General features: G+C 38.2%; 1 protein-coding gene across 1 annotated transcript in view; it reads left to right on the forward strand.

Annotated features, from left to right (window-relative positions):
• The window catches only part of LOC129378964 (cadherin-12-like), a 137,385-nt gene that overhangs the window by 107,118 nt on the left and 17,844 nt on the right, over nt 1-12,423 (forward strand). The window contains exons 7-8 of the mRNA XM_055059470.1: nt 3,343-3,596; nt 10,531-10,667. Coding sequence (XP_054915445.1) covers nt 3,343-3,596; nt 10,531-10,667 — 391 coding nt within the window. The remainder of the gene's footprint in view (nt 1-3,342; nt 3,597-10,530; nt 10,668-12,423) is intronic.

Consider the following 12,423-nt stretch of genomic DNA (forward strand, 5'->3'; position numbering starts at 1 on the left):
CTAAAGGATCTTTTCTCTGGGCCCTGCCAGTTGCATTTGGGGTGCAATCAAACCAATCACAGCAGTTGATGGTCAGTGATTGCTTTCAGATTGGCTTGGCTTCACATAACTTTTTTTTTTTTCCTCCAGTCATTTTATGGACCCCTGCTGTGAATGTGAGACGAGGTGGGACAGACAGAGGGTTAGAGATGGGCCTGTTATCACGGTGGATTCACCGCTTCACAGCCTCGCTTCATTTCTTCTGATTGGCCTCTAATCAGATGGCTAATTCATGCACAGATAAGCAATCCCATTTATTCTGCATCACAGCGTGTACAGTAGCTTGCAAAGATATTCAAACCCCTTGAAAGTTTTCACTTTTTGAAACGTATCAGAGGAGCATTGGTGTGAATGGAGGAGTTCAAAGTCATTTGGCAGTTCTGATTTTTACTTTTCAATTCTGAATTTTCTCTTGACTGTTTTAGATAAAAAATCCACAAATATGTGTATCCAGGAAAACTGAACCACAGATAAGGGAGGGGGGATGCACTGTAGTTGCACTGGATTTTAGCACACAAGCGGTTCAATAACTTTTTTGATTTTTATTTGGAAACCATCATTAAAACCTAGTTTTATTCTGGGATTGCCTGTAGTTGCAAAAACACAAGCATTTACCAAGTATTTTTGTTTTAGTTTCTAATGCAAATATCTTAATACACTTATCATAAAACAAAACTAACTTACAAGTAATTTTTCAGCAAGCTGTACCAGCTTATTTTAAGTAAATGATTCTTTAATATTGATAACAGTTCAACCGGTAGATTATTTAACATTTTCCCCATGTCTTAAGTAAAATAAAACACTTATTTTTTAATCAATATTAAGGGATTATTGACTGTAAACAAGCTTTTATATTTTACTTGTAAGTTAGTTTTGGTTATTTCAAATTTACTAAGATATTTGCACTAGAAACTAAATCAGAAATACTTGGTTAGATTTTGTGTTTTTGCAGTGCACAACTCATCTTTACTGCATAGCATCCACTTCTAATTTTGAAGACATAAATAAATAAATGTTTTTCTCAGTGTAGCATTTAGCAAACAGAAATTATTGTGATGATTCTAGCTGACCTAAAGCAAGAGAAGTTTGGTTTGATTTTGCTTCAGACTGAAAGATAAAAAAAAATAAAAATGCTTGTTTGGTGTATGTAAACTTCTGGCTTCAACTCTGTGGTTGTAATGTGATAAAATCAATTCGAGGAGGGCGCTGCACCTTCTTCTCCATCTCCATCTAACAGTTGTTGTCTCTTTTCATACTCACATTTCGCATCACCGTTACCAGTTGTTTTCACTCGCTGTCTTCCGAAACAAGAGAAGCCTGAGTCCTGGGGCGGGGAGATAGCATTGCTGCCATGGCGGACATGTTAGTCAATTTGAAGTACACCGAAAGGGAATGTCTCTCATGTGACTCCGGGCCAGCAGAGCATGACCAGCTGCTAGCTCGCCCAAGTATGGTCGGTCACACATGACGGGGCAGCAGACAGGCAGAGGCATGAGCGCGGGTTTCATTGCTGTCAGATGTGAGCACCTCAGCTGCAGACATATCGTGGAGGCAAATTCCTTCCCCCAGCTTTAGGCTAATTGACCCTGAGTCAATGTGTCAGAAGCCTGAGGAGAAACAAGATATGAACTCAGTTTGGAGGCTTCTGAAAGTAAGATGAAGAGTTGCTCAACCAAGTAACAGCAGCTTGACTTTTTATCGCTCCGAGAATGGAAGTCTGACGTTTAATGTTTTAGATTGATGATAGATTGGTTGAAGATGAATGAATACTACGCTCAACCTTTTTACAGCAATCTGATTTGCAAGTCTTTCAGGGTACGCCTCCTCCTTTGATTTTATGCGTCTACAAATAGCTCAAGCCCAGCCAGGTTGGGTGGAAACCATCATTAAACATTACACAGCAAAAACAAAACATATTTTTCATCTAGTTTCTAGTGCAGAGGTTCTTGACCTTTTTTGAGGTACTGAACCCACCAGTTTCATGTTCGCATTCACTGAACCCTTCTTAATTACGATATTACTTTATTCTGGCCCCCCAAAATATTTTGGCCCCATAAAAGAATTTCAGAATTTCCCCGCAGCACTGATTGGCCAAGCAATGTCACGTGATCCTCTGCAGCAAGCGATGGCCAAGCGGGGCGCGTCATCATGACTTTACACAAACCCCTGAGACCAACTCATCGAACCTCTGGGTTTCGATAGAACCCAGGTAAAGAACCACTGTTCTAGTGCAAATATCTTTGCGCACTTGAAATAAGAAAAAATTAACCTACAAGAAACTTTTCAGAGAGATATAGTATTGTTGAAAAAGGACAAATTCCTATAGCAGATTATTTCACTTACAATAACATATTTTTCCCGTTATAAAGTGGAACTCATATTTTTTCATCAGTATTAATGATTTATTGACTTAAAACATACTCCTATACATTTCTAGTTTTTGAATATTTTTGCAAAATATTCCCAAATGAATTTAGTTTTGCACTTGACTGGTCCACTCCTTCAGATAAAAACGCTGTGATCTTTTCCATCCCATTGTAGCTTTGGTTACATCTCCTACATTCCTAAAGTCTTTTGCCGCCGCTTCTAGGTTTCCTCCCATAACTGCCGTGTGTTTTTCACCATCTGTCTTCCCATTATTTTTAACCAGCTTCCCTGTTACTGCGGAAGAGAAGCAGCCAATGTCGCCATCGCCATATTTCATAAGTGAGATGGTGTCTTCAGGGTGTTGTGCCGTATTAGTTTTGCATTTGAGCAAAAAAAGTTCAATTTTGGCCTCATCCATCTTCTTCCACATTTCCTGTGTCTTCAACATCTTTAAATTAGGCTTACTGTCTAGAATTTTTTTAGAAGCACTGGAAAATAGTTGTGAATAAAAATGTGACTTTTCAGATTTTTGTTGCCAAAATGAACCATTTATCATTTTTCTTCCCACTTCATATTTCTGCAAAACTTTGAGGTGATTTATCACATAAAATTGTAATAAAATACATTAAAATTCATGGCCAAAATGTGAAAACGATTACATTGTGTGGATATCCTTGAAAATCATGGTTATCTTGCTTTTTAATGGTGTTAAAAGTTAACTGCAGTCAGAGGGCAAACTACAGTCAGTTAAGACTCAGAAGGACTTGCAGCACTACATGAAGAGCTCTTAACTCTCAGCAAGTGAACTCTGCATGGAGAGGAAATCAGAATATAAGTGCTGACACACTTCACATGATTTGAAATTAGGCTTTTAAATCTACTCTGTTGATGCAACTTGAACGGTTCTGTTTTCTGTCTTCCTCTCTGTGTTTGTAGCCGCTGGACTATGAGACCAAGAAGGCGTACACCTTCAAGGTGGAAGCCTCCAACGCTCATTTGGATCCACGATTCCAGAGCTTTGGGGCTTTCAAAGACACAGCAACAGTGAAGATTAACGTGTTGGATGTGGATGAGCCCCCGGTGTTCAATAAGCCCTCCTATGTGATGGATGTGTACGAGGACACGCCGGCGGGCACCATCATCGGGGCGGTGACGGCACAGGATTTAGACGCCAGCAGCAGCCCAGTCAGGTAAAGTTAAAGCTTTCACAGTGTTTTAAGACAGGTTGACATCATTAATCATCTCCTTTATGTCAAAGTCCCCAAGAAAACCATTCAAAAAGTTAAAAGTTCACATATTGAAGGTGCTGAAAGATTGGAAAAGAGATACGAATCCCAACTAAATGAAGATATGCATTTGAAACTCATAATAAAAACGTTTAGTTGGTTGTTAAAGTCACATGACTTGGACTGGAGTCATTAATATTATGACATTAGACATGACTTAAATAAGTGTTCAGATTTCCGACGTGCCTTAGAGTTTTACAGCATTGATTTGGGATTTGAACCTCTTTACTGGAAAAGACTTGACCAAAATCAAACTTAATAAATATCTAGTCAAGTATCACACATTTAAGCAACAAGTTCAAACTGTTTTACGTCATAAAATTTTTGATTACATTTTTCAAATGTAATCAAAATCATCAAGCAAACAAATACATTGATCAATGTTCCACTTACTACTAATCTAAGGCACCTTCAACAAGTAGGTTTTGAGCCTTGATTTAAAGGAACTCAGTGTTTCAGCTCTTTTACAGTTTTCTGGATGTTTGCTCCAGATTTGTGGAGCATAGAAGCTGAAGCTGCTTCTCTACATTTGGTACATTTGATGCAGAGCAAAACCGGAAGACATGAGAAGTCTGGAAGTTTGATACAACAACTGCAGATCTTTAAGTCAGTCAGTGATTCATAAACTAACAGTGTTTTAAAGTCCACTCTCTGAGCTACAGAGAGACAGTGGAAGGACTTCAGAGCTGGGGTGATGTGCTCTATAGTCCTGGTTTTAGTCAGAACACCAGCAGCAGCGTTCTTGATCAGCTAAAGTTGAAGGGTTGATTTTTTTTAGGCAGATCTATAAAGACACTGTTGTAGTAATCAGTGCGACTTAAAATAAACACATGGATGAGTTTCTCTAGCTCTTTCTGGAACATCAATTCTTTAATCCTGGAAATGTTCTTCAGGTGATAGAAGGCCGACTTTGGAACTGTCTTTATGTGACTCTGAAGGTTCACGTCAGAGTTCATCACTACACCCAGATTTCTAGCTGTAATAGCTGAAGCTGTGAAAGTTATGGCACATCCACACATTTTTCTGTTCAGTCCTTCGATGGGTTCACCAGGTAAACCTGTACAGAAACTGTGTATTATCTGTGTAGTTATGGCAACTAATCTTATTTCTTGTAATGTGAGGCAGCGGGAGCATAAAAGCAAAATCATTGTAATGTGAAAGACGGGTAAAAGATCACCCTGGGTTCATCTTCTCTTTTCAATTTGTCATTGAAGTTTCAGCATTCTTTCCACATCGAGAAGTTAAAATTTCCACTTTCTTTAAAACTTACTCATCTGTGAGAAGCTTCACAGGACCAAACCTCTTTTTCTGTTCAGTGAGGATTAAAAACCAAAAGACTGTGCCATTGCAGCCTGTGATTGAAGGTTTTAGATCTCTAATTCATTCATCAACGTCCGCAGTCTTCATTCATCAATGTCATCACGGCTTTAATCGTGAAAGTTTTGTCAGCTTTACTCATCAGTTTGAGAACTAATCAATCTATGTAGAACATCTGACTCTGTCTTGTAAAACCCTGCTAGCGTCATCTTCTCGCAGGTCAGCAATTGTCGGTGACACGGTGTGACACGGAGGGAATATTCAAGCTTTGTAAGCGGCCTCATTATAAATGCTTGCACCTGCACGCACAAAACAAGGTGTTTCAGCAAATAAGAGAGTGGATTACTGTGTTTGATCATTGGTTCAGAGAGTGGCTATGTCTTTCACATGCAGATGAGGATTTTTTTCCCCTTGGAACCTTAAGATATTTTTCTTACAAACTCCCCAGACATCACTCCTTCAGAAACCTTCCATCAAGGCCAAAGCTCTGTTTTAAAATTTTTAGGAAAGTCTTGAAGTTTTGTGCTGAATTTCAATGAAAGCCTTAATAATCTATGTTGTGTTTAATAAAGTCTGGCCTGGTTCTTTCACTCAATCCTATTTAATAAAACAAACCAAAAAAGTATTTGTCTAATTTTTTTGCACAGCTGTAGAAAGAAAAATGACAGCATTTCAGCTTTGAATAAGATAGACCTGATTAATTAATCAACGTTAGAATGATCACTTGTGTAAATGCAGATGTTTTCTCAGCTTGCTTCTCTGCAGCATACTGCTTTGCTATGAACACAATGTAACAATGGGAAGCTATCAGCAATGACCTTAGAGAAGCAATACATAGAATTTCTCTCCAACTGTGATTGCCTGTCCCTTATTTCTATAAACCATCAAGCAACAAATATCAATTTTAGCAGATTGTTTGCTGAAACATACCAAAAAAAAAAAATAATAAAAAATTAATGAAAGCATTCAAAAACAAATTTCCTCATCCTCTGTGAGTTTTTTTTAATTTTTATCTATCCCTCGGAAAGGATGGAGAAGTCAACAGAAGTGTTAGGAGGATGATTTGCACAAATGCTAAATTGTGCATATTCATAATAGTCATGCAGCTACTGTGTATTAGATCAGCTCCGATAAAACGATTTTAAACCAAGTAAAATGTGTTATATGGTTAGCATTTAAAGTTGCATTTTCCATTAGTGATAAACATAATTGGAAAGGCTAGAGTTTATTTTTATATTTTTCTGGGGAATGTAGACCTTTTACTTTGGAATTTGCAGAACGCAGTCAACATTTCAAAACCCAACTTTACTGTTATCTGCTGGAAATGTCAAGAGTGTATACTCTGAGGCATGCTGTGGTGGCGTAGGGGACAGTGCGACCTGCGTTTGGAGTGCTTGCGTCCTCGTCATGGCCGTCGCAGGTTCGATTCCCCAACCCGGTTCTCCTCACCTCCTTCCTGTCAGTCTACTGTCATATAAGGGACACTAGAGCCCACAAAAAAGCGTGTACATTCTGTTTACGCATTTTCTTTCAAATATTGTAATTTGCTGAACAGAAAAAGTAGAAAATAGGTCAATTTATGCTAATAATTTAGAGTTTTATTCCACAAAAACACTTGTGAACAGAAAAATCCTCAAATAACAAACTACAAATAGGTATCCACTTTACACCAAACTGCAAAGGTTCTGATTTCATCCTTTATTTATTTATTTTTTTACAAAAAAAGTATAAGATCTAGTTTTCAACATAGCAAATGCTTTTCGTCTTGAAGATAATCTATTTGGACACTGAACTCAGTTTTGTAGAACCAACATGCTTCATTAAACTCAAGTCACATTCTTTCAGAGTCATTCTCTATCCGTCTGTCTCTCTGCCTTCGTGAGCACTTATAGGACATCACTACCTCCTTTTTTTAAGCCGTAAAACATTCATCACTTCTGGATAACAATAGCCCATCCATTGCGGAGACAAAAGAAAGAGTGATTTAAAAAATGTATAAGGAACCCTCTTTTATTACTCCACTCACCACTTTTACAGTGTTAAATTGCTTCAGGGTGATGGGTACTTGGTCTTAAATGGCTGAAAAAGAGGAAATACCTGTTGCATGATGAGCAGTTGTTTTACTATTAATATTTCATCGCGAGGAAAACAATAGAACAGTGGAAGCGGAGATTTGTTCAACAAGAAAAAGCTAATGCCCTCTGCTCTGTGGATCTCCACTTTGTCTCCGGTCTTTAAATATTCATCAGTAGCACAGATGACATTGTTATTTTCTGCGTTCTTCAGAGAGCAGCCTTGCATTGTGGGCTTCAAAACAATAGGACTCCATATGCTCTGTCATGCATAGGGAATCATGCTTTTAGACTTCAAACCAAACCCATTCGGCTACTTAGCACTGCAAGTTTTTCTCCAGCTTGGAATGAGGAGTTGCATTGTTGGGTTATTCTTATAAAAGATTAGGTTTTATACCGTCATAAATTGTGATAGTAATCCTACAAATTACAAGACACCAACATCCAGTCTGTAAGGATGTTTTCACACATGATAGTCCAGCAGACTGATGGATTTGGAACAAAAACTGCAACAGCTGTCACACTTTCAGGTAGTGCAGTTCACTTTCACACTCTACTGTGTCAAACAAACTAAACTATTTTAAGAACTTGTTCATTCCCTTGCCTTAATGGTGCTGCACCTAAAACTAATGAAGAGAACAACATATAAACCTCTGAAGAACATCCTGACCAGCGCCAAATTTTAATGGTTGTTAGACTTGTCTTTTGTTTTTGGTAAAACACCACAAACCATTTCTGCTGCTGCCGGTAAACTCTCATGTTTTGTATTTACCCAGAATGGACTCCGCTTCCTGCTTTTGAAGCGCTTGGTGGTCCGTTTCAGTCTGTTCACTTCAATCGAATAGAGACCGAGGTTTGGAGGCGGGCCAGAGTTCGGATCAGAGTTTGATTGACTATTGACGCCTCCCCAAATTAATTCTATTTTCAAACCAAACACAAAAATTAAAGCAGACTAGACAGGAACGGTGAGAACGCACCATAAAACATCACCTGTAAGCTCTAACGCCCAGTGAGCGTGGAAAATATACAAAAGCACATTTCTTCTCTGCTGAAATTACATCCTTTTTTGGTTTGATGCTCATATAGAGGGAAGGAACTTTACTGCTCTTCAAAGCTTGAGATAAGAGTAATTAATTTTCATATCTACAGCTGTCACTGCCATGGACTCAGAGCTGAGAAGACCCTTCAGATCTGTGATTTCTTTTGTTAAAGTGTTTTATCAGTTCTGCTGAATTAACTCAGATCAGCTACAACAAAAATAATTTCTGTAATGTTTTCCACCCAACAGTGTTATTGCATTTCATTCCCTCTAGTCTGTCTTTCGTTTTAGGACATGGTGAGTTGCTATTATGACATGGTGCAAACCAAATACAAAATATGTATAATGTCTTCTGAAATAAAAAGAGAAAAGAACCTCTATGCCTTGAGGAAAAATTATAAAGCATTGATCTTTTGAACTCTTGATGGGAGTTTAGCTGCAGTTTTCATCAAAGAGACTCTTGCTAAACTGGTTGGACACATTCATGTTCACTTCACGGCTGCAGGCAACGCAGAGAAACACGACACGGACAAATCAAACCTGAAACACTCATGAAGTCGTTCAGTTATGTTTCTCATTATTGTAAAACATCAAATGAGGGTGAATGGGTATTTCTCTTAATGATATATATACATAAAACTCTAAAGCCATTCATATTATTTTCTATTAGGATGAAAACACAACAGAAAAGAAGAAAAAATCAGAGTACGGTGCCAAAGAGGCTAGTCCTGTTCAGGCTCAGCCTCACGAGAAATTACCAACCTGTTTTGTGGAAGTGCCTATGGGCAAGGCTTCAAATTCCCAACCTGTGAACTCTTTGTAAAGGGGAATAAAATATGACTTTCCCCCTAATGGAATTCCATAGACGATTGTATGATTATTAATGAAAAAATGCAGTTTTTAACATCAAATAGCATAAAATGATGAATGAGGCTGTCACTGGCCGGTGCTTTGGTTTCTGATCTCTCTCTTTTTTTTTTTTTTTTTTCCTTGAACTCCATAGTTTGCATTCAGAACAGCCAACTAACACCAAAGACTCACTCCACAGAGAGAAGCATCCCTGCTCGTTTTGGACACCAGTCCCAGACTTCTCCATGCTTTTGTTTCCCGTCGGCAGTGGAGGAGATTGATACGCTTTCAACAGTCCCTAAAATGAATTTATGTTCCCAAGAAAAACATTAGCTCAGCATGGCCAAACGTGTGCTCCATTACTCGATTGGGATGCATGTGCAGTCCTCAGCACATTTGGTGGAAATGACCGTTCAGAATGAGTGATGAAGACTTCTCCAACATCTCATTACACCCAACTCATATGAATACAGCAGGGGAAATAAGTACTGAACATGTCAATGTTTTTTCTCAGTAAATACATATCTGACGGGGCCGTTGACATGAAATCCACACCGGCTGCTGGTAACGGTCCAAGTCATCCACAAACAAACAGGCTTGAAAACAAATATGTCCACAGACTAAGAAACATATAGTTATTGTTTTTTTTGTTTAGGCTATTAGATTGGATTCTAATTGGATTATCGCTCAAAACAAAAAATGAAGGGAAAAAGTTTGTTTAAACTTGTTGAATACAAAACCGAAAATGGCTCCACGCTATAATAACTCCAGAATCCAGCAGTTGTTCACAATGATTTTGCTTTTATGTTCTCTCCACTTCTGCATTATTTGACATTTTAGGTTTAGATATATATTTATACCAATACTAACTTACACAACAATAAGGTTGACAAATATTTGAAAGAGCTTTTTTCCGCTCCCATCATGAAAATATAGTTTTGTAGGGTGTCAAAAATGTCTAAACCAGCTATATTGTTTGAATTTGAAAACATTTGCAGCTTTCTAAACTTTCAGATTTCAGCTGATTTCTTGACTTTCTGCGACTTTTAGCTTAACTTCCCATTGTAAATACTTTGTGACTGTAACTTCTCATTATATGTGTGAATTCATTTGATTTTTACTGAAATCTGGTGGGGTTGTTTTGCATCAATAACCCCTTTAATAAAACACTTTTACTAGGAAAAAACATTCATTATTCAGCAAACTACATTTTACAGCTAAAATCTTGAATTCCTTCAAATGTGGGATTTGAATTTGTTTAGAGTTGCTTTTTATTAGTAGTAAATGATACACTGATCATGGTGTGTATCGATGATAATGACAAAAAGTAATATTTAGTGTATCTAATACTATTGGTGATTGTCGTCTGTATGATATAAAGCACTTTGAACTGCCTTGTTGCTGAAATGTGCTGCACAAATAAACTTGAATTGTATTGAACAGGGAAAAGTTCTGAGTTATTCACTTCTTACGTTCCCTGTTGTAAGAGTCCAGGGGGGGAAATTACTCCACTGTTAATTCCTCAGTTTATCCCATTAAACAAACATTTTCTTTCTTCCAGGTATTCCATCGACTGGAAGAGTGACTTGAACAGCTACTTTGACATCGATCCAGTGGAAGGAACGATTTCCACAAACGAGCTGCTTGACAGGGAGAACATCGCCCAGCACAATATCTCTGTTGTGGCAACCAAACTCAGTGAGTATGACAATGAGATCAGCTGTGATTCATGCAGGTGTTGCTGACCTTCCTCCGCCATAATCTATGTGAAGGATTTAACGCTCTTTTACTCAAGTCAATACTCAATCCCATTTTCCCAGAAAGGTTTATAGGCGGCCATAAACCACGATAGCTGGCTCTCCCAAAGGGTTGTATCTTCAGGACATCGTCTCCTCTCGCATTGCTCGCCGCGACAATGCTTTCATTTTTAACTACCTTTTTTTTTTTCTTGATGGTATTTGGAGGGAGTTTTTTTTACGAACAAAGTCAACTTTTACTTACCCCACAGTAAAGTGTGAACCATCCCAAGTTTTACAGCGAGCAGATGCACGACGGAACCGACGCTGCGGCTTTAAGACGTGCCATCAAGCTAATTATGTTTATTATGAAGGAACTAGAGCGAATTTCCGCATAAATAAGCAAATCCATCGTCATCAAGTCATCAAATCGGCTAGGAACCGTCAAAGTCATTATCCCAGAGGCAGGCTGGCGCTCAATCAAAATTACACCCGCTGTATATTCATTAGGACAGACTGTGAAATATGGCCTGTTAAAACTTGAATCATTGTCGCCTTGGAAACTGATATTACTCACTTCCCCTCAAGGTCACATCGGTGACATTCTAATTGTGTTCTCGGTGTGTGTGTTCGTGCTTTTCTGTGTGGTTTTTTGCATTGAAATTAGGAGACAAGGTGGGCTGAAAGGATTTGGTGCGGATGGCGAAGGATCGGAAGCCAGATGGGACTTTTATAAGGTTGATTGTTTTGGTCTGTCATTCCTGATGAAGGAATGAGGGAGGATTTCTGATGATTTTTGCCCCTTTCACAGCTGCTTTTTGCGCCTGTCTTCTCGCTCCCATGGACTCTTCCTCTCAGGGGAAACAATGTTTTCGATGATTTTTCCTTGTCAATTAAAAATAAAAAGTGTTAAAGTCGATGTTTAAATGTAACTGCTGGGGATGAATGAAACGACAAAGAAAGCAGCTCAGCATTTGTTTGTGCCTTGAGTTCAGTCTGTCTTTGACCTTGAGTAAGTTTTGGCAGAACTTGGTGTTCGGGGTATTGAACAGCTTTTATGGCTCCTCTGTGCTGAGCTGTATTGTTATCACTGGAAGAGCGTCTGTCTATTATGTGGGTTTTAAACCATGAAGAGCAACAATAAGTGCTGCTGTGCAGATTCCTTAGGTGTAAATACAAATAATGCATTTACTGAGGAGAGGTCATGCTGTGTCTGAAACGTTTTACTCACCCACAATAACATGTTCTTATTGAGGATTAAGTAACGGATGGAAGGCATGAACTTTCAAGGATATCTGTGCTTTTTTAATTATTTTTATTCATAATCTGAATGCAAATGCTCATATTAAAAATATGATTTGACCCCTTAGAATTTTTTGTTGTTATATTCTCCTGTGTGAATATAGGACATGGTTTGCAGCTATAATTAAGCTTAGGAAAAATGTCAATTTAATGTGGGTTTGGGTGATTTTTTTCTTTGTTTATTTGCTGTACCTCTAAGGAAAATGCACTTATAAGATTTGAAAAGCTTGGAAAATACCTCTCTGTCAATACCATGCAGCTTTTAGTGGTACTGGAAAAACAAGTCTTCTCATCAATGGGCGTAATATCAATAGAACTCGTTAGTTTGCCGACCGGTCTTCCAATTTAACATTTTAAAAACAGCTAAATTGGGAGTAAAGTTGTTTCCAGATCTAATTCAGTTTCCCTCTACAAAT

The sequence above is a fragment of the Poeciliopsis prolifica genome, unplaced genomic scaffold (assembly GCF_027474105.1).
Source record: "Poeciliopsis prolifica strain line A6 unplaced genomic scaffold, Auburn_PproV2 SCAFFOLD054, whole genome shotgun sequence".
Classification (NCBI taxonomy): Eukaryota; Metazoa; Chordata; class Actinopteri; order Cyprinodontiformes; family Poeciliidae; genus Poeciliopsis; species Poeciliopsis prolifica.